The following is a 23,485-nucleotide window of genomic DNA, read 5'->3' on the forward strand; positions in this document are numbered from 1 at the left end:
TTAGTTCCACATTGTATCAAGGGTTGATAGAGGCTTTTCCTGATGATACAAAACATGTACAACTAAAATGTAAGGAAGACCTGGGAGACACTATTGATGATGATGAATAGATACATACGGTGCATTCGAAAAGTATTCAGACCCCTTCCCTTTTTCCACATTTTGTTACGTTACAGCCCCTCAATCTACATACAATACCCCACAATGACAAAGCAAAAACAGGTTTTTAGAATGTTTTGCAAATTTCAAATCACTCATTCCTCTGCTGGAGGTGTAAAACACAAGAGGACTTATTTGCATATGTTATGCTCTTGTGAAGGCTGGCTGAATTCTGGCAAAGAGTATGTTCTTTTAACTCAGCAGGTCTACAGATTCTCCCTTCTCCTTGTTTATTTGTAAATGTTGATACTTACCAGATAAAATGGTGTAGCCTAGCATTTATAGCAGCTAAGAAATGCATTGCCATTAATTGGATGGTTGGTCATCCTCCCACAATGTCACAATGGATGGCAGAAATGTCAAGTTATGTATCACTAGATTTGATTTCTAACAAGATTAAGGGTATACTTTGCAACTTTCACAAGGTATGGATGCCTTCTATGGAATACTGTCCGACAAAAATAGTCTGTATTGAAAACATGCCCACGTCAGGGGAGCTACCTATTTAGGTAATCCCTAGCTGCTGGGCTGCTCAGTCCTGGCCCTGCCGTACTGTTGGTTGTCACTCTGGCCCTGGCCTAACACCTGAAACCAATAATGAATGTTTCACTAAGATCCTAAAGCTGAGTGGGATGTGTTGGGGTGCTGCAGGGTGGTGAACGCCTAGGGGAAGGATGGGGCGATCCAGCTATATTGTGTGCAAGTAAAAAGAACTCTACAGTACTTTTAGGCATATATGAATTACAGTACCCTCTTTAGATTTTTGGGACAGTGAAGCATTTTTTCTTTTCAAAGTTTGAAATCAAACAATGACTATGAAGTTAAAGTACAGGCGGTCAGCTTTAATTTTAGATTATTTTCATCCATATTGGGTGAACCGTTTAGAAATTACAGCACTTTCTGTACATATACATTTAATTTTTGTCTATTCAAACAGACCCCATTTCAAAGGAAACTAGCACTCATTAAGATCAGGTGTGGCCAATTAGTGGGCGCAGCCAACACACCTGAACACACTTAACAAGATAGAGAGTAGAGTTTTGTTGATGCCGAGAACGGAATGTATATGTTTTAAAATAACATTCTTAGAATGTTCTTTGAACATTAGTGTTTTCTTGTGGTTTTTATGGTAAGTTTTCTTAATGTGAACATGACTTTAAATAGAACCATGAGGAAACATGCAGAAAACGTTTTGCTGAAGTACTGAAATTCTCACCTAAAACATGATTCTCAGAACGTTATGTGCTAGCTGGGTCGTTCACTACATACTTTAGTCTGAGACTGCCATCATTGAAGTCTTTTGTGTTGACTTCAAAATGAGGGGTGTTGTACAAAAGTAAATCAGGGATTGGATCATCTCTAACCAATCAGAGTAGCAAAGCCAATGACACATTTTTTGGGGGGGGAACTCTTGCCCAACCCTATTGGTTTCTGGTACCAATCAGAATGGTTAGAATGTTTTTCCATTCCAGAAATCGTCGTGGTACTAAGATAAAGACTCATTGCGGAGGAGAAATTAACATATGTGGGAGTGACGTAGCGTTTGCCGGGAGAAAGGAGTTTGAGTAAGTCTACCATCTGGCTAAAAACAAATAGATTCAGTACTGGTCTTGTCTTTTTATAAAGGCACTTTGAATACGGGATTTAAGAATCTCTAAAAAGACCAGATCACTACTTCCTGGAAAAGTGTGATATCAGCAACTTTCAGTGGCCTCATTCACTCAGATGTTTGCATCCTCACACAGACAGCTCCCACTTCCCTACCAGACCAAGAGAAGTGCTGACCTGCTAATGTATCTAAAACACTGTGCATTGCATTGCTTTTCTAGGTTAGCCATGTTAGCTAGCTTTTACATGTTTATGACACTGAATATGGAAAACTGTTCAGTGCTACTCTCCTGTCTTACTGACAGCCAGGTTATATGACAGGGCCAGGACTATACACCTACTGTAGTCATTTACAAGATTTGCAGGAACGGAGTCAACAGCTAAGAATAAAAGTGATTCATTTAAGTGAGGGTGGCGTGGCAGTGTGATAACAGAGACCCATGATGCCTTGGAACTACACAGTTAGTGAGTCAGAAAGTAGGTGCGTGCATCAACCAACACAGGTCGAAGTGTAGACGAACATCATATAATTTAAAAAATAATTTGAAATAATGAGTGCCTCTCTCCTTTAAAACAGTTACCAAGTCACACAGACCAAATGGATGGTGGGTATCCATAGCCCCTGGAGTTCAAATTTAATTTGTCACATACAATGCCTTGCAAAAGTATTCACCCCCCTTGCCGTTTTTCCTATTTTGTTGCATTGAAACCTGTCATTTAAATTGATTTAATTTGGATGTCATGTAATGGACATACACAAAATAGTCCAAATTGGTGAGGTGAAATGAAAAAAATTACTTGTTTCAAAAAATAAAAATAAATTAAAAACTGAAAAGTGGTGCGTGCATATGTATTCATCCCTTTGCTATGAAGCCCCAAAATAAGATCTGGTGCAACCAATTACCTTCAGAAGTCACATAATGAATTAAATAAAGTCCACCTGTGTGCTATCTAAGTGTCACATGATCTGTCACATGTTCTCAGTATATATATATATACACTGCTCAAAAAAATAAAGGGAACACTTAAACAACACAATGTAACTCCAAGTCAATCACACTTCTGTGAAATCAAACTGTCCACTTAGGAAGCAACACTGATTGACAATAAATTTCACATGCTGTTGTGCAAATGGAATAGACAAAAGGTGGAAATTATAGGCAATTAGCAAGACACCCCCAATAAAGGAGTGGTTCTGCAGGTGGTGACCACAGACCACTTCTCAGTTCCTATGCTTCCTGGCTGATGTTTTGGTCACTTTTGAATGCTGGCGGTGCTTTCACTCTAGTGGTAGCATGAGACGGAGTCTACAACCCACACAAGTGGCTCAGGTAGTGCAGCTCATCCAGGATGGCACATCAATGCGAGCTGTGGCAAGAAGGTTTGCTGTGTCTGTCAGCGTAGTGTCCAGAGCATGGAGGCGCTACCAGGAGACAGGCCAGTACATCAGGAGACGTGGAGGAGGCCGTAGGAGGGCAACAACCCAGCAGCAGGACCGCTACCTCCGCCTTTGTGCAAGGAGGAGCACTGCCAGAGCCCTGCAAAATGACCTCCAGCAGGCCACAAATGTGCATGTGTCAGCATATGGTCTCACAAGGGGTCTGAGGATCTCATCTCGGTACCTAATGGCAGTCAGGCTACCTCTGGCGAGCACATGGAGGGCTGTGTGGCCCCACAAAGAAATGCCACCCCACACCATGACTGACCCACCGCCAAACCGGTCATGCTGGAGGATGTTGCAGGCAGCAGAACGTTCTCCACGGCTTCTCCAGACTCTGTCACGTCTGTCACATGCTCATGTGCTCAGTGTGAACCTGCTTTCATCTGTGAAGAGCACAGGGCGCCAGTGGCGAATTTGCCAATCTTGGTGTTCTCTTGCAAATGCCAAACGTCCTGCACGGTGTTGGGCTGTAAGCACAACCCCCACCTGTGGACATCGGGCCCTCATACCACCCTCATGGAGTCTGTTTCTGACCGTTTGAGCAGACACATGCACATTTGTGGCCTGCTGGAGGCAGGAGATGGATGGCGCTAAATACAGGGAAATTCTTGAGGGAAACCTATTTCAGTCTTCCAGAGATTTGAGACTGGGACGGAGGTTCACCTTCCAGCAGGACAATTAAATTTTTTCTCTCACCTTTATTTAACCAGGTAGGCCAGTTGAGAACAAGTTCTCATTTACAACTGCGACCTGGCCAAGACCCTGGCAATGACCCTAAGCATACTGCTAAAGCAACACTCGAGTGGTTTAAGGGGAAACATTTCAATGTCTTGGAATGGCCTAGTCAAATCCCAGACCTCAATCCAATTGAGAATCTGTGGTATGACTTAAAGATTGCTGTACACCAGCAGGAACCCATCCAACTTGAAGGAGCAGGAGCAGTTTTGCCTTGAAGATTGGGCAAAAATCCCAGTGGCTAGATGTGCCAAGCTTATAGAGATATATCCCAAGAGACTTGCAGCTGTAATTGCTGCAAAAGGTGGCTCTACAAAGTATTGACTTTGGGGGGGGGGGGGGGGGGGGGGGGTGAATAGTTATGTATGCTCAAGTTTTCAGTTTTTTTGTGTTATTTCTTGTTTGTTTCACAAAAAATATGTTGCATATTCTAAGTGGTAGGCATGTTGTGCAATTAAAATGATACAACCCCCCCCCAAACAATCGATTTAATTCCAGGTTGTAAGGCAACAAAATAGAAAAAATGCCAAGAGAGGTGAATACTTTCGCAAGACACTGTACATGTGTTTAGTAGATGTCCTGACTCCAATTAGCTTTGGGAGAAGTCATTAGCCTAGGGGTTCAAATACTTTTTCCAACCTACACTGTGAATGTTTAAATTTTGTATTCAATATAGACAAGGAAAATACAATAATGTGTGTGTTATTAGTTTAAGCACATTATGTGTGTCTATTGTTATGACTTTGATGAAGATCAGATCAAATTTGATTACCAATTTATGCAGAAATCCAGGTAATTCCAAAGGGTTCACATACTTTTTCTTCCCACTGTATCTAACAAGTAATATCTAACAATTTCACAACAATACACACAAATCTAAAGGAATGGAATTAAGAATATATAAATATTTGGGCGAGCAGTGTCAGAGCGGCATAGACTAAGAATAGGATAGAATGATGCAAAAAATATAAACATTATTAAAGTGACTAGTGTTCCATTATTAAAATGGACAGTGATTTCAGGTCTATGTATATAGGGCAGCAGTCTCTAATGTGCTAGGGATGGCAATTTAACAGTCTGATGGCCTTGAGATAAAAACTGAAACAGCTTCTTGGTCCCAGCTTTGATGCACCTGTACTGACCTTGCCTTCTGGATGATAGCCGGGTGAGCAGGCAGTGGCTCGGGTGGTTGTTGTCCTTGATGATCTTTTTGGCATTCCTGTGACATCAGGTGCTGTATGTGTCCTGGAGAGCAGGTAGTTTGCCCCCGGTGATGTGTTTGGCAGACCGCTGGATGCTCTCAATTGTGCATCTGTAAAAGTTTGTAAGGGTTTAATGTGTCAAGCCAAATTTCTTCGGCGTCCTGAAGTTGAAGAGGCACTGTTGCGCCTTCAGCAACGCTGTCTGTGTGGGTGGACCATTTCAGTTTGTCAGTGATGTGTAAGCCGAGGAACTTGAAGCTTTTCACCTTCTCCACTGCGGTCACGTCGGTGTGGATGGGGGGGGGGGGGGGGGGGGGGGGGTGCTCCCTCTGCTGTTTCCTGAATTCCACGATCATCTCCTTTGTTTTGTTGACGTTGGGTGAGAGTTTATTTTCCTGGCACCACACTCCCAGGGCCCTCACCTCCTCCCTATAGGCTGCCTCGTCATTGTTGGTAGTCAGGCCTACTATTGTTGTGTCGTCTGCACACTTGATGATTGAGTTGGAGGCGTGCGTGGCCACGCAGTCATGGGTGAACATGAAGTACAGGAGGGGGCTGAGCATGCATCCTTGTGGGGCCCCATTGTTGAGGATCAGTGAAGTGAAGGTGTTGTTTCCCATCTGAGTTCACAACAATCGAATGTTCTGCTTTTTCATATGAAACGGAAAGAGAGCCTGTGACGCGACTTCCGCTTTTGGACATTAAAACTTCTTATGGCTAGGGGGCAGCATTTTCACGTTTGGATGAAAAGCGTGCCCAGAGTAAACGGCCTGCTCCTCAGTCCCAGTTGCTAATGTATGAATATTATTAGTAGATTAGGATAGAAAACACTCTGAAGTTTCTAAAATTGTTTGAATGATGTCTGTGAGTATAACAGAAAATCTGAGGTTGGTCATTTTTCAACTCATTCCCTATTGAAGATACAGTGGGATATGGGTCATGTTGCACTTCCTAAGGCTTCCACTAGATGTCAACAGTCTTTAGAACCTTGTCTGATGCTTCTACTGTGAAGTAGGGCCGAATGAGAGGGGAATGAGTCAGAGGTCTGGCAGAATGCTTTGAGCTTGTGACGCTCGTTCACATGAGAGCGCGCTCTGTTCCATTTGCTTTTCTGAAGACAAAGGAATTCTCCGGTTGGAACATTATTGAAGATTTATGTTAAAAACATCCTAAAGATTGATTCTATACTTCGTTTGACATGTTTCTACGACCTGTAATATAACTTTTTGGACTTTCGTCCGTACTTTCCGCTGGACTTGCACGCGCATCGTGAGTTTGGATTTGTTTACCAAACACGCTAACAAAAGGGGGTATTTGGACATAAATGATGAAATTTATGGAACAAATCAAACATTTATTGTGGAACTGGGATTCCTGGGAGTGCATTCTGACGAAGATCATCAAAGGTAAGTGAATATTTGCTTGCTTTTTCCGTAAAGTTATTTTGAAATCTGACACAGCGGTTGCATTAAGGAGAAGCATATCTTTAAATCTGTGAATAACACTTGTATCTTTTATCAATGTTTATTATGAGTATTTCTGTGATTTGATGTGGCTCTGTGCAAATTCACAGGATGTTTTGGAGGCAAAGCCAAATGTAAACTGAGGTTTTTGGATATAAATATGAACTTGATCGAACAAAACATACATGTATTGTGTAACATGTTGTCCCGGGAGTGTCATCTGATCAAGAATATCAAAGGTTATTGATTCATTTTATCAATATTTCAGCTTTTTGTGACTCCTCTCTTTGGTTGGAAAATCACTGTATGCTTTCTGTGACTAGTTGCTGACCTAACATAAATGATATGTTCTGCTTTCGCCGAAAAGCTTTTTTTGAAATCGGACACCGTGGTTGGATTAACGAGAATTTTATCGTTAAAATGGTGTCTAATACTTGTATGTTTGAGAAAATTGAATTATGAGATTTCTGTTGATTGAATTTGGCACCCTGCAATTTCATTGGCTGTTGGCGAGGGGTTCCCGCTAGCGGAACCCCAGTCCTAGACAGGTTAACAAGGCGACACACCACATTTACTGGATTGGTTGAACAGTGCAGAAGAGAACCTCCCGTCAGTTTTTTCCCCCAAGACCAGTATATAGAGGTTCTAGTTTCAGGTGTTTCTTTTACGCCTGCTACATAGATAGCCATGCACAGTACACATTACAGAAGGCAGCCATGGTATACTCTGCTCTCCAGTGTATGCATCCCACTCAAGGTACAGTACATACCACAGGATTGCCTGTCCCCCTTTATAACTCAACCACAAACCCAAAGAAATCCATCAAAGCACACTCCCCCTCCCATAGCCGTACTGTCAGGATCCATGGGAAGAAAGAGGGAGAATCATACAATACATCAGGCTTCTTACACACCCAAAAGATATCAAAGGCGGCCATAGAGGGAGGAGGTTGGAGTTTTTATGATCTAAAATGCAGTGTGTTCTTGAAGAATGATAAAGGTCAGTCAGAGGAAATATATGCTTCTCATGACTCAGCTAACGTTATTCTGACCAGCAGAAGTTCACAAGGCTAGAGACAGTGATGAACAGCCAAATGAAAGAGACAAGGGGAGGAAAGACAAACACAGTTAAAAAGATATGCTATCCTAGTCCCTTTTTAAGTGCAATGTTCCAATATCGCGTCTCCTTCCTGAGCAGTATGACGGCTGCGTGGTCCTATGGTGGTTATACTTGCGTACTATTGTTTGTGCAGATGAACGTGGTACCTTCAGGCGTTTGAAAATGTCTCCCAAGGATGAACCAGACATGTGGAGGTCTACAAAAATAAAATCTGAGGTTTTGGCTGATTTCTTGTGATTTTCCCATGATGTCAAGCAAAGAGGCACTGAGTTTGAAGGTAGGCCTTGAAATACATCCACAGGTACACCTGCAATTGACTAAAATTATGTAAATTAGTCTATCAGAAGCTTCTAAAGCCATGACATAATTTTCGGGAATTTTCCAAGCTTTTTAAAGGCACAGTCAATTTAATGTATGTAAACTTCTAACCCGCTGGAATTGTGATACAGTGAAATAATCTGTCTGTAAACAATTGTTGGAAAAATTACTTGTGTCATGCACAAAGTAGTTGTCCTAACCGACTTGCCAAACTATAGTTTGTTAACAAGAAATTTGTGGAGTGGTTGAAAAATGAGTTTTAATGACTCCAACATAAGTGTATGTAAACTTCCGACTTCAACTGTAGCTCTACAAGCTTGGGGGCTTGACATAACACTACCAGGCCATGCTTGGGACAAACAGGGGAGAGACAGAGGCGTGCCTATACCCAGCCTATGAGAGATGCATTTCCTAATGAATTATCTTTCATCTGAACACATAAGCCTGAGACCCTTGAGGAATTTCTCCCCTGATGGACAAAAGGGGCAGCTTGGTGCCAACTCTGAGAGCCATGCACAGAAGCATCTGCCAATTTCATGGCAGGTTTCCCCCCCTAGTTGTTGTTCTCTCCCACACAGCTGGGGCATTCAAGCAAACAAGCATGACTTCTGACACCAAAATGCTTCATTGAAACCAATCAAATAATTTTTATCCATTAAGCTTAAGATCACTTTATTGATCAATTGGACACAAGGTCCAACCAAAATTTTGGTGAGGTGTGGGGGGCTGCCACACTGGACGCCCAGGGAGCTGTTGTTGTGAGGGACTAAGTGCCTTGCTCAAGGGCACAACGGCAGGCAATGGCATCTAGGATTTGATACCAGCAACCCACCGGTTGCCAGCTCACTTCAACAGATTTTTCCCGTCAGACCCGTGGTTTGAACTGCAACCCTCCGGTTGCTGGCTTGCCTCTCTGACCGCTAGGCTACCTGCCATCTATGATAGGGTGAACACTGGTCAGGATTTAGGGGCCAATGGGCACAGTAGAGCCAGTCTGAGTCAGGGAGCGGTTGCTTACTCATCTGTCGATCTCCGTAGCTGATCGCTTCTGCCAGGGGACTCCATCCCTGAGCGTTCTTCACCTTTACTGGTGCATTGTGGGCCAGCAGCAGATGGGCGCACTCTGTGGGAAAAATAAAAAGGCAACAGTAATTGACTTACAGGTCATTACAGAGAGACAAGGCTAGTGGGAGAGAGCACTGCCTTCTTACTTCATTGACAATTTGATGATGGTTAATCTAATTTGCGCTGCTACGTAGCCCAGTGTAGGCTGACTAGAGCAGTGTTTCCCCAACTCAGGGTAGGCCATCATTGTAAAATAAGAATTTGTTCTTAACTGACTTGCCTAGTTAAATAACAAAAATGTAAAATGTAAGTACCCCCAACAGCACACACTTTTGTTGTAGCCCCAGACAAGCACATCTAATTCAACTTGTCAACTAATCGTCAAGCCCTCAATGAGGTGAATCTTTTTTTTTTGTATAGGGCTACAACAAAAATATGTGCTGTTGTGGGTACTTGAGGACCGGAGTTGGGAAACACTGGACTGGAGAAACATGGGTCAAGCATTGCAAAGACAACAAATTAATAACCTCCAAAAATCTTTAACAAGCGGGTTCTGTGTAAGCGTTTCTTCATAGTCTAAAGTCAACAGTACACTATTTTTCCCACTAAACGCTTCCCATCAGCCCTTCGTTGTCATGACAACTATTTCATTCAAACTCCACCGAGCTTCCCTATCAAAAAGACAAAAGAGGCACCGGAAGCTAATATTAATTCCAACCTGACACCATGCCCATTTCGGAACAAGCTCTAAATTAGAATTTTAACTTCTCTTCTCCAGGGAACGGTTCCAAAAATGGAAGTCTGCAATAAAATGAATTGACACGGTAGAATGGCTTCCCTTGAAATATAATTCACTTAAAATAATTATTGAAAAATATAACATTTTGGTCACATACACCTTCGAAGGGGCCTCATAGGATTGTCTCAGAAATATTAGCCAACCCAATCCAACTATTTCATTATGATTTTATAAAGGGTTTATTATACTCTCATACATTCCACTGTTAGGCTATCTATTTTCAGTTTAGCCTGCAAGTTATTTTGACTAATACAGGAGCCAAATGCTTTGTAGCTGTAGAGGACAATTCATCTTAAACTTGAGCATAGTGGAGGGACAGATTGTGAGTAAGAATGGGATGAAAATAACTGTGCTGTTAAACCACATGACCTCATGCAGTCATATGGGCTTACAACTGTATTAGCTTATAGCTATAGGATCCCTTCTGATGAGCCACACACACACATCTGGCTCTGCAATGCAAAACAACTATGAAGGCTGTAGGAAATTCAATTGTTTTTAAATCTGGCTTGACCACAACACTACGCTGACAGACACAGCAAACCTTTTTGCCACAGCTCGCATTGATGTGCCATCCTGGATGAACTGCACTACCTGAGCCACTTGTGTGGGTTGTAGACTCCGTCTCATGCTACCACTAGAGTGAAAGCACCGCCAGCATTCAAAAGTGACCAAAACATCAGCCAGGAAGCATAGGAACTGAGAAGTGGTCTGTGGTCACCACCTGCAGAACCATTCCTTTTTTGGGGGTGTCTTACTAATTGCCTATAATTTCCACCTTTTGTCTATTCCATTTGCACAACAGCATGTTACATTTATTGTCAATCAGTGTTGCTTCCTAAGTGGACAGTTTGATTTCACAGAAGTGTGATTGACTTGGAGTTACATTGTGTTGTTTAAGTGTTCCCTTTATTTTTTTGAGCAGTGTATATAGGCCAGCCATTTCATGGGCAGGAACTGGGACTATCATCACTCCTTTTTGGCAACCTGTTACAATGGATGACTCTAAATCATTGAACAAAATCCACATGGATGCTCTTCTGTGTAGAACAATAGTGTCTTTCTTTATCCCGGGAACACGGGTCAACCAGAAAACCCTATTACCCAAATGAATGAACCTAAGTAGTATACTCTCTCATTCAAGTCCAAACTTGTTGTTCTGCCTTGTTACTCAGCCAAATGTCACAGTGAATGCACAAGACATACCTCCCTCAGTCATAGAGAATGGAAAGTTCTCCTCCTGATGCAAGGGCAGACGGGCCATCTGGCATTTTGGGCAAATGCTATAGTGATGCCTCCTGAATGTAGTCTAGAAGAGGCCATCTTATTGCCTAAGGAAAATTGAAATGATACATTCAAAGTAGTTCCACAAATGGGAGGTATTAGGTAGAGAGGATAGTTGGAAGCTCAGCTTCCATCCTCAGGAAGTTGAAAAGGTTTGGCATGGGCCCTCAAATCCTTAAAAAGTTATACAGCTGCACCATTGAGAGCATCTTGACTGGCTGCATCACCGCTTGGTATGGCAACAGCACCGTCCTGGATCGCATGGCGCTACAGAGGGTGGTGAGGACAGCCCAGTACATCACTGGAGCTGAGCTCCCTGCCATCCAGGACCTCTATATCAGGCGGTGTGAAAGGAAGGCCAGGAAAATCATTAAAGACAGCCACCGAAGCCATAGATTGTTTTCTCTGCTTCCGCACGGCAAGCGGTACCGGTGTATCAAGTATGACACCATCAGGCTCCTGAACAGCTTCTATCCCCATGCCATAAGACTGCGAAATAACTAACAGAATATCTACACGGACTGAGTTGACCCTAGTATTTTATTTATTTTTTGCACTCTATGCACACTCACAGGATTCTACACACATGCACTCCAACACACATAGCATGCTCCCACATTTATACTGGTTCTACACACACACACACTCACATAATCATCACACTGCTGCAAATCTGTTTATTATATATCCTGATGCCTTTTTGCAAATGAATATTCCAAACAAAACGGAAATATTGACATAAGAATTCAGACCCTTTACTCACAACTTTGTTGAAGCACCTTTGGCAGCGATTACAGCCTCAAGTCTTCTTGGGTGTGACTCTACAATCTTGGCACACCTGTATTTGGGGAGTCTCCCATTCTTCTCTGCAGATCCTCTCAAGCTCGGTCAGGTTGGATGGGGAGCATCGCTGCACAGCTATTTTCGGTCTCTCCAGAGATATTCGATCGGGTTCAAATCCGGGATCTGGCTGGGCCACTCAAGGACATTCAGAGACTTGCCCTGAGGCTACTCCTGCGCTGCCTTGGCTGTGTGCTTAGGGTCGTTGTCCTGTCGGAAAGTGAACCTTTGCCCCAGTCTAAAGGTCCTAAGCGCTCTGGAGCAGGTTTTCATCAAGGATCACTCTGTACTTTGCTCATTTCATCGTTCCCTTTATCCTGACGAGTCTCCCAGTCCCTGCCGCTGAAAAACATCCTCACAGCACGATGCTGCCACCATCATGCTTCACTGTAGAGATGGTGCCTGGTTTCCCCTAGAACTGACACATGGCATTCAGGCCAAAGAGTTCAATCTTGGTTTCATCAGACCAGATAATGTTATTTCTCATGGTCTGAGAGTCCTTTAGGTGCATTTTACTGAGGAGTGGCTTCTGTATGGTCACTTTACCATAAAGACCTGATTGGTGGAGTGCTGCAGATATGGTTGTCCTTCTGGAAGGTTCTCCCATCTCCACAGAGGATCTCCGGAGCTCTGTCAGAGTGGCCATCAGGTTCTTGGTCACCTCCCTGACCAAGGCCCTTCTTCCCCGATTGCTCAGTTTGGCCAGGCGGCCAGCTCTAGGAAGAGTCTTGGTGGTTCCAAACGTCTTCCATTTAAGAATGATGGAGGCCACCGTGTTCTTGGGGAACTTCAATGCTGCAGACATTTTTTGGTACCCTTCACCAGATTTGTGCCTCGACACAATCCTGCCTCGGAACTCTACGAACAAATCCTTCTACCTCATGGCTTGGTTTTTACTCTGAAAAAGCACTGTCAACTGTGGAACCTAATATAGACAGGTGTGTGCTTTCCAAATCATGTCCAATCGATTGAATTTACCACCGGTGGACTCCAATCAAGTTGTAGAAACATCTCAAGGATGATCAATGGAAACAGGATGCACCTGAGCTTAATTTCGAGTCAAATAGCAAAGGGTCAATACTTACAGTACCAGTCAAAAGTTTGGACACACCTACAAATTCCAGGGTTTTAATTTATTTTTACTATTTTCTACATTGTAGATTAATACTGAAGACATCAACACTATGAAATAACACATATGGAATCATGTAGTAACCAAAAACAGTTAAACAAGTCAAATTAGATTTTATATTTGAGAATCTTCAAAGTAGCCACCCTTTGCCTTGATGACAGCTTTATTTAATCCATTTTAAAACGGGCTCCTGAGTGGCGCAGTGGGAATCTCAGTGCTTTAGGCGTCACAACAGACACACTGGTTCGAATCCAGGCTATATCACAACCGGCAGTGTTGGGAGCCCCATAGGGCGGCACACATTTGGCCCAGCGTCGTCATGGTTTGGCCGGTGTAGGCCTGCAGGAAGGAGCCTGCAGGAAGGGTACCACATGAGTGAGGTGGATGTCTTCCCTGTAACACACAGTGTTGAGATTGCCTGCAATGACAACAGGCTCAGTCCGATGATGCTGTGACACACCGCCCCAGACCATGACGGACCCTCCACCTCAAAAATCGATCCCGCTCCAGAATACAGGCCTCGATGTAACGTTCATTCCTTCGTCGATAAACGTGAATCCGACCATCACCACTAGTGAGACAAAACCGCGACTCGTCAGTACTTTTTTGCCAGTCCTGTCTGGTCCAGCGACGGTGAGTTTGTGCCCATAGGCGACATTGTTGCAGGTGATGGCTGGTGAGGACCTACCTTACAACAGGCCTACAAGCCCTCAGTCCAGCCTCTCTCAGCCTATTGCGGAGAGTCTGACTACTGATGGAGGGATTGTGCGTTCCTGGTGTAACTAGGGCAGTTGTTGTTGCCATCCTGTACCTGTCCCGCAGGTGTGATGTTCGGATGTACCGATCCTGTGCAGGTGTTGTTACACGTGGTCTGCCACTGCGAGGACGATCAGCCGTCCGTCCTGTCTCCCTGTAGAGCTGTCTTAGGCATCTCACAGTATTCACGCAGATGAGAAGGGACCCTGAGCATCTATCTTTTGGTGTTTTTCAGAGTCAGTAGAAAGGCCTCTTTAGTGTCCTAAGTTTTCATAACTGTGACCTAAATTGCCTACCGTCTGTAAGCTGTTAGTGTCTTAACGACCGTTCCACAGGTGCATGTTCATTAATTGTTTATGGTTCATTGAACAAGCATGGGAAACAGTGTTTAAACCATTTACAATGAAGGTCTGTGAAGTCATTTGGATTTTTACGAATTATCTTTGAAAGACAGGGTCCTGAAAAGGGTTGTTTCTTTTTTTGCTGAGATATATGTATATAGACACAATACACACACCTCTATCACTCTAGAATCCCTGCACATTGTAAATATGGAGTGGAAGTGATCCTGTATATAGCTTCTCATTTTCTCATGTTCTTATTTCTATTTCTCGTTTGTTTTTGTTCTACCATATATCATTTTTTTGTGCAACATTGATATTGATTACTGGATTGTTGGGTTTGGAGCTTGTAAGAAAGGCATTTCACTGTACTTGTGCACATGACATTAAAACGTTACTTGAAAACATACTTAGAGAGAATACGAGTAGAAGTGTGAGGTAGAAATAGAGAACAGGTGAAAAAAGAGAAGTAAAACATGTTTTAATGAGGGGAACATATTGTTTTTTTTCACATTTTTTTACCTAACTAGGGCAAGACAGTTAAGAACAAATACTTATTTTACAATGACAGCCTACCCCAGCCAATGTAGCCTAATGTATAATTAAATCTGAAGAATATGAAGAATAATGAAGTTTCCTATTTTATAAAATATTAAGTAAAATATTAAGTTGTGCTCCGATGATGGGGTGATGCTGAGTCACAAAAAGCCTTGCGTCCATCTCCAAACTGAAAAGCAAAAAGCTAACACGTGTCAGTGAGTGTTGCATCAGCATGATCCGTGCTTATCTTCTTTGTCCAGGGCCAAGCCAGCTGATAAGGGAGTTTAATGTGTAGAGGAAACTGAGTTTGCCTGCCCGGCCGCCGTGGTCTTGGCAGCTAAGTGCATGACTAGCATCCTACTGGATGACATAAGACAGCCAGCCCTATTCCCTGATTGTGTAATGAAAACTCTTTACATAAGCCTGAGCAAGCAAGCATACAGGCTAGATTAGGCAGAGAACTGCAGGGCATGTCTGTCAGGCAAGGCCCTAGGAGCAGGGTTTGGCAATCCAGGGAAGAGTTCTATACTAGGGTAGGCTAGTCCTACACTCTTAGAAAAACAAAAATGCAATCTAGAACCCAAAATGGTTATTCGGCTGTCTCCATAGGAGAACCCTTTGAATAACTTTTTGGGGGTTCCAGGTAGAACCCTTTTGGGTTCTATGAAGAACCCTTTCCACAGACGGTTCTACGTTGTACTGAAAAGGGTTCTACCTGGAACCAAAAAGGGTTATCCTATGGGAACAGTTGAAGAACCGTTTTGGAACACTTTTTTCTAAGTGTACTGACTGGACCACGGCTGTACAACCTCATCGGTAAGACCAGATGGTATCTGCAGATAAGTTCTCTTATCGCGACCTCTACAGTACTCAACCGTGAAAATAATTTGGTTTGACATGAATCTACTCTACAGATATTTGGGGAATGAGAATAAAGGATTTTGCTCAGCCTGAAGAAATTAGACAACTTCTAAACAAAAACAGGCCGAAGGCAGAAATGTTAGCACAAACTACAGTGCAGCATGAGATTCTTTGCAAGGTAGTGAGTAGGGTTGCACATTTTGCAGAATATTCAGAGGTGGAAACTTTCCGTGGGAATATGGGAATTAATGGAAATATATGCTAATTAAATATGAATACCATTTAAATGTTTTTGTTTTTTACATTGTATATATTTGAAGGGAAAATGAAACCGCACACTGCTCTTGATAGCTTATTAAAGATCAGTGATACGATCTTTAATAAGCTTACGTATCGGCCTCGCAGCCTTCGTCGTTTAAAAAATGAGCACCCTTATGTAGACCTAGCCCACCCACATCCGTTCCACGCATCGAAAAGGGGTTGGAGGCGAAGGAAAAACAAATAAGTGCTACCAAATATAACAATATGCATTTCATAAATATTCGAATAAAGTGTGTAAATAAGACGTATTAAACACGTCTGTAAAACCACAATGAGGACATAGCAAGTTTTCATTAATCATTGGGTACATCGTACGAAAAACAGAGTCATCTTAAATGGGGACATAATTCATGTTCAAATTCACAACATAACATACATAGGCATTTCATCATTAAGTCCTTTAGGAAATAATGTCTGGAGGGTGAAAATCCCAAAACAGTATATTTTACTCAGAGTATTATTAATATCACCTCCCCTGTCTGATATCTTAACTTTCTCTATACCACAAAATCTAAAAAGGTAGACATGTCATGCTTTAGGTCATTAAAATGTCCTGCGACTGGATAATCCCTGTCGTTTCTCCTGATTGAAATGTTATGTTCACTAATTCTCTGTTTGAGAGGACGAGAGGTTTTACCGACATAGCACAGCCCACATGGACATTTAATAATGTAAATAACATGGGTGGTGGAACACGTAATAATGTAATTTATTTGGAACCGTTTTCCTGTGTGTGGGTGGCAGAAATATTCACACTTCATCATATTGTTGCACTAAGCGCATCCTCTGCATTTTATAGCTACCATTTGGAAGAGGGCGTAAAAGAGCCTGGCTGATTGTCTTTTGTGGCTGGCAGTTGGCATGAACCAATGTATCGCGTAAATTGCGACCTCTCCTATACACAATAAGTGGTGGATTTGTAAATTCAGCCGGCAAAACTGGGTCCGATGGTAAAATAGGCCAGTGTTCCTTGACCGCATCTCCCACTTTTCGCGAGTTCAAAGTATATGTGGTTGTGAACATTACGGAGTGTTCTTTAGCGGGTCTTTTTGTAGCAGTTCATTTCCTGTTTTTCCCAAAGGCAAATTAAGAGCTTCATCCACACATTGTGGCGAATAGCCTCTTCTTAGAAACCTAATGCGCCTCTCCGCTGCTTTTTCTAGATAATCCTCTGTGGAGTGGCATACACCGCGCAGTCTGAAAAACTGGCTTCTTGGATGTCCTCTTTTTAAAGGCTCAGGATGGAAGCTGTCCCCCTGTAATAGAGTATTTCTGTCCGTTTCTTTTCTATACTGAGTTGTAAACAGGGTTCCATTTAATTTCTCAATCCACATAGAGGTAATAAACACGTTGAGTGTCACATTCAATAGTGAATTTGAGATTGGGGACAATGTCATTAAGTAGCGTCATAAAATCTGACAGCTCTTTTTCCGTTCCTTCCCATATGCAAAAAATATCGTCAATATATCGATACCACTTCAGGACTTTATTCAAAAATGGATTTTCGTTTTCATTATTAACAAAACGTTTTTCAAAAAGACCCACATTAAGGTTAGCATAACTCAGAGCGAATGTGAAGCACATCGATGTTCCATTCGTTTGGAGGTAGTATTCATCATCAACCTAAAATAGTTATACGTCAAAACAAATTCAGCCAGTTCTAGAATAAAGTTTGTTGGTGGATATTCGTTAGTATCTCTGTCTCCCAAATAGTGAGCTAGGGCTGCCAGCCCTCCCACATGGGGAATTGTGGTATATAGATTCTCGACATCTAATGTGACCAAAATACATTCTTCTGTTAAACCCGTTATTGGTGAGATGTTGTTTATGAAGTCTATAGGATCTTTTACATATGATGGCAATGGTTGCACATGAGTTTTAATAAAATAGTCTACAAAATTCGACAACGGCTCTAGCATTGAGCCTATTCCTGCAACCACTGGTCTGCCTGGATAATTTCCTTGTTGTGTTTCAGGTTTGTGTAATTTCGGCAAAATATACAGGCATGGACGTTTGGCACATTTGCAGCAAAGATATTCAGGTTTTGAGATAAGGTGGTTTAATAGGGCTTGCTCCAGATTAGAGCATACTTCCCTTTGGAACACCTGTGGGATCAACACTCAGTGTTCTATTGAAACGTTCAATGCTGAGTTGTCTCTGAATTTCTTCTTTATATTTTTCATCGTCTAAAACAACCACAGCACCCCCCTTATCTGCTGGTTTAATAACCAAGGATGAATCTTTCATTGTATATACAGTGGGTCAAAAAAGTATTTAGTCAGCCACCAATTGTGCAAGTTCTCCCACTTAAAAAGATGAGAGAGGCCTGTAATTTTCATCATAGGTACACTTCAACTATGACAGACAAAATGAGAAAAAAAAATCCAGAAAATCACATTGTAGGATTTTTAATGAATTTATTTGCAAATTATGGTGGAAAATAAGTATTTGATCAATAACAAAAGTTTATCTCAATACTTTGTTATATACCCTTTGTTGGCAATGACAGAGGTCAAACGTTTTCTGGAAGTCTTCACAAGGTTTTCACACACTGTTGCTGGTATTTTGGCCCATTCCTCCATGCAGATCTCCTCTAGAGCAGTGATGTTTTGGGGCTGTTGCTGGGCAACACGGACTTTCAACTCCCTCCAAAGATGTTCTATGGGGTTGAGATCTGGAGACTGGCTAGGCCACTCCAGGACCTTGAAATGCTTCTTACGAAGCCACGCCTTCGTTGCCTGGGCGGTGTGTTTGGGATCATTGTCATGCTGAAAGATCCAGCCACGTTTCATCTTCAATGCCCTTGCTGATGGAAGGAGGTTTTCACTCAAAATCTCATGATACATGGCCCCATTCATTCTTTCCTTTACACGGATCAGTCGTCCTGGTCCCTTTGCAGAAAAACAGCCCCAAAGCATGATGTTTCCACCCCCATGCTTCACAGTAGGTATGGTGTTCTTTGGATGGAACTCAGCATTCTTTGTCCTCCAAACACGACGAGTTGAGTTTTTACCAAAAAGTTATATTTTGGTTTCATCTGACCATATGACATTCTCCCAATCTTCTTCTGGATCATCCAAATGCTCTCTAGCAAACTTCAGACGGGCCTGGACATGTACTGGCTTAAGCAGGGGGACATGTCTGGCACTGCAGGATTTGAGTCCCTGGCGGCGTAGTGTGTTACTGATGGTAGGCTTTGTTACTTTGGTCCCAGCTCTCTGCAGGTCATTCTCTAGGTCCCCCCGTGTGGTCTGGGATTTTTGCTCACCGTTCTTGTGATCATTTTGACCCCACGGGGTGAGATCTTGCGTGGAGCCCCAGATCGAGGGAGATTATCAGTGGTCTTGTATGTCTTCCATTTCCTAATAATTGCTCCCACAGTTGATTTCTTCAAACCAAGCTGCTTACCTATTGCAGATTCAGTCTTCCCAGCCTGGTGCAGGTCTACAATTTTGTTTCTGGTGTCCTTTGACAGCTCTTTGGTCTTGGCCATAGTGGAGTTTGGAGTGTGACTGTTTGAGGTTGTGGACAGGTGTCTTTTATACTGATAACAAGTTCAAACAGGTGCCATTAATACAGGTAACGAGTGGAGGACAGAGGAGCCTTTTAAAGAAGTTACAGGTCTGTGAGAGCCAGAAATCTTGCTTGTTTGTAGGTGACCAAATACTTATTTTCCACCATAATTTGCAAATAAATTCATTAAAAATCCTACAATGTGATTTTCTGGATTTTTTTTTCTCATTTTGTTTGTCATAGTTGAAGTGTACCTATGATGAAAATTACAGGCCTCTCATCTTTTTAAGTGGGAGAACTTGCACAATTGGTGGCTGACTAAATACTTTTTTGCCCCACTGTATTTACCATATCATATGGAGACAGAAAGATACACCGTTTACCTTATCATAAGTAAACATAATTGCAAATGATTAAATCTTTCCAATAGAAACACAATCATAAAAATGTAGTTACGAATTGAACTTTAATTAAATGAGTTGACTCTTCACATGGGATGATTTCACTGAACAACAAAAGGGAATATTGAATGATCCCCAATGATCCATTGCATGTCCCAAAAACGTTTTCAACATACATCTGTAAAATGATAGTCTGGAAACTAGAGCTTTGGCTGTCTTCCTCTCAGGCTTCCATGTCTTTTCCCTGGACCTCCTCAATGTCCACCTCTTGAACATCAGACTCTGACGCCTCATCTTCACTGTCACTTTCCAACCTTTTTGAGGATGGCTTGTTATCAGGCTCAAAAAGCCTCAAATTTCCCCAGATAGCCACCAATTTTTCAACCCTTTTATTGGTCAGCCTGTTGCGTGCTTTGGTGTGTGTGTGTTCCAAAACAAGGACCAGTTGCGCTCTGAGGTAGCTGATGTAGGTGGGATTTGGAGGATGATGGGGGCAACAGGGAAAGAGCTTCAGATCGACAAAGTCCCTTCCACCAGGTGGCTGATGAGATACGTTGGCACAACTGCCAAATTGCATCTCCATCCCAAAGCCCTTGCTTGGAAGTGTACTTCGCCAGACTGCCAAGAACCTTGCCCTCATCCAGGCCAAGGTGGCGGGACACGGTAGTGATGACACCATAGGCCTTGTTGATCTCTGCGCCAGACAGGATAGGGAGGTCCAACATGTACGCTGCAGTGTGTATGAGCTTCAGGCAGAAGTCTTCACACTTTTTGATGTATTTCAGAACTGCAGTTTCCTCTGCTTGGAGCAACAGTGAAGTGGGCAGGGCAGTACGGATTACTTCTCTTACATCTGCAAGCACAGTCTGCACATCAGACCGGATGGCATTGTCTCCCTTAATATGTGCAATGGCTACTGCTATAGGTTTCAGGAGTTTCAGGCTGCTTACCACTCTCTCTCAAAATACATCATCCAGGAGGATCCTCTTGATGGGGCTGTCCATGTCGGCAGACTGTGATATGGCCATTTCTTGGAGAGACTCCTTCCCCTCCAGGAGACTGTCAAACATGATAACAACACCACCCCAACGGGTGTTGCTGGGCAGCTTCAATGTGGTGCTCTTATTCTTCTCACTTTGCTTGGTGAGGTAGATTGCTGCTATAACTTGATGACCCTTCACATACCTAACAATTTCCTTGGCTCTCTTGTAGAGATCCATTGTTTTCAGTGCCATGATGTCCTTGAGGAGCACATTCAATGCATGAGCAGCACAGTCAATGGGTGTGATGTGAGGGTAGGACTCCTCCACTTTAGACCAAGCAGCCTTCATGTTTGCAGCATTGTCTGTCACCAGTGCAAATACCTTCTGTGGTCCAAGGTCATTGATGACTGCCTTCAGCTCATCTGCAATGTAGAGACCGGTGTGTCTGTTGTCCCTTGTGTCTGTGCTCTTGTAGAATACTGGTTGAGGGGTGGAGATTATGTAGTTAATTATTCCTTGCCCACGAACATTCAACCACCCATCAGAGATGATAGCAATACAGTCTGCTTTCTCTATGATTTGCTTGACCGTCACTTGAACTCTGCATCCAGCAAATGAGTAGATAAAGCATGTCTGGTTGGAGGGGTGTATGCTGGGCAAAGAACATTCAGAAATCTCTTCCAATACACATTGCCTGTGAGCATCAGAGGTGAACCAGTTGCATACACAGCTCGGGCAAGACATTCATCAGCATTTCTCTGACTATGTTCCTCCATTGAGTCAAAAAAACTTCTGATTCCAGGAGGACCATGAGCTGTTGCTATCGATAAGGTGTCTGTTTCATCATTTTCACCTCAAATAGAAGTAGAGGGACTTTTGTCAGGTTGCTTGTTGTGAACGCTGAGGGAACTTTATGCACCTGCCCAGATGATTCTGCATCTTTGTTGCATTCTTCACATATGATTTGGCACAGTATTTGCAAATGTACACAGCTTTTCCATCTACATTAGCTGCAGTGAAATGTCTCCACACATCAGATAGTGCCCGTGGCATTTTCCTTTAAAGATTAGGGAAAAAATGAGTAAAAAAAACAAATACAACTCCATGTACATATAAATAGTTAAGCAGTTAGATTAAACAACTCCTTTGTAAGATACATGTTTTTAAATGAAACATGTATGGAAACAGGTGAATTAACACTCCTCAGTTAGCAGGCTCAAGCAAGCTAAAACCAACATGGTAGCAAAAACTAACTAGCAGAAATTGTTAACGAGTTAGAAATGATTTAAACACACTTTGCTGTAGGCTACTATTTACTAGTTAACAAAAAATCATGTATGTCATATAACATATATTCACCCCACCCAGTATTGTAATCAAAACTTACCAGAAAGCATTTAGTCCTTGGCTCAGACAGTGTAGTAGTGTGGGCTCAATAGCATCTCATTAGTGTGCAGGATCTTGAGAATCAGCTGTACATGTGATGGAAAAGTGCACTACACATGTGATGGAAGAATGCACTGTGCATGCAGAGGGTTGCAATTCCATTGAATTGGGGATAGTTTAAGCAAAATATGCCACAAGACCTAGAACTGCCCTGTGTATCCCACAAAAAAAGGTTCACTGTTATAAGCTAACTTTTTTGATGAATTTAAGCAAAATTCCCCAAATTCCGGAGCTTAACTTCCCATGGATTTACCGGAAAGTTTCAGACCCTTTGCAACCCTAGTAGTGAGGGAGTTTGTTTCTTTCCAAGCGCAGTGTAAGATAGTTTTTTCCCAAGCGCAGTGGGAGGGAGTTTTTTTCCAAACGCAGTGTGAGGGAGTTTTTTTTCAAACGCAGTGTGAGGGAGTTTTTTTTCAAGCGCAGTGTGAGGGAGTTTTTTTCCAAACGCAGTGGGAGGGAGTTTTTTTTCAAACGCAGTGTGAGGGAGTTTTTTCCCAAGCGCAGTGGGAGGGAGTTTCTTTCCAAACGCAGTGTGAGGGAGTTTCTTTCCAAACGCAGTGTGAGGGAGTTTCTTTCCAAGCGCAGTGTGAAGGAGTTTCTGTCCATTATCTGTCCATTGATTGAACTTCAACACACCATGAACATTTCACTTCTAATATATATCAAACCAAAACACTGCCTCAAAACATAATTGATAGCCAACTAGCAACAGATTACCTCTACAGTCCGAATCCATCATATATACAGGCAGTAGCTGGGAAACTATTGATAAAAGAAAGTCTCCATCGGCAATCTGGTCAGCTCAGCAGAGTGCGTGCGTGCGTACAGAGGCAGTGGGGCTCTGCCCAAAACACACCAGTGACAGGAGGGAGGAGAGGACAGGGCCGGAAGAGTTGTTCTAATCTGATGGCCGCACGCTTCAGTACGTGCGTTGGCTACAGATGGGGCACTTGTCAGAACCACCCAGCGCTGTAAATGTCAGCCCCTTTCAGACTAGAGCCAGGCACATCCCCAAGTGGCTTGCTCATTCACCCCCCTATGTCTTTCTTTCTCTCCATCATCTCTTACAGGAGTGAGGTTGCACCATATATTGGTTGGACTTCTTAATAAATTAGCCTAACTAATATTTGGGCTTTCTCATCAGTCTTCTAAATACAG

The 23,485-nt window shown here is 42.7% G+C and overlaps 1 protein-coding gene across 2 annotated transcripts in view; it reads right to left on the bottom strand.

The window, feature by feature from the left end:
- Positions 1–23,485, bottom strand: part of ankrd13c (ankyrin repeat domain 13C) — a 57,089-nt gene that overhangs the window by 28,419 nt on the left and 5,185 nt on the right. Inside the window, exon 3 of one of the 2 annotated variants that reach the window (XM_039000961.1) lies at positions 9,064–9,168. The exons of the other annotated variant lie outside the window; for it this stretch is intronic. Coding sequence (XP_038856889.1) covers positions 9,064–9,168 — 105 coding nt within the window. The remainder of the gene's footprint in view (positions 1–9,063; positions 9,169–23,485) is intronic. 2 annotated transcript variants of the gene reach the window in all.

The sequence above is a fragment of the Salvelinus namaycush genome, chromosome 9, assembly GCF_016432855.1.
Source record: "Salvelinus namaycush isolate Seneca chromosome 9, SaNama_1.0, whole genome shotgun sequence".
Taxonomy (NCBI): Eukaryota; Metazoa; Chordata; class Actinopteri; order Salmoniformes; family Salmonidae; genus Salvelinus; species Salvelinus namaycush.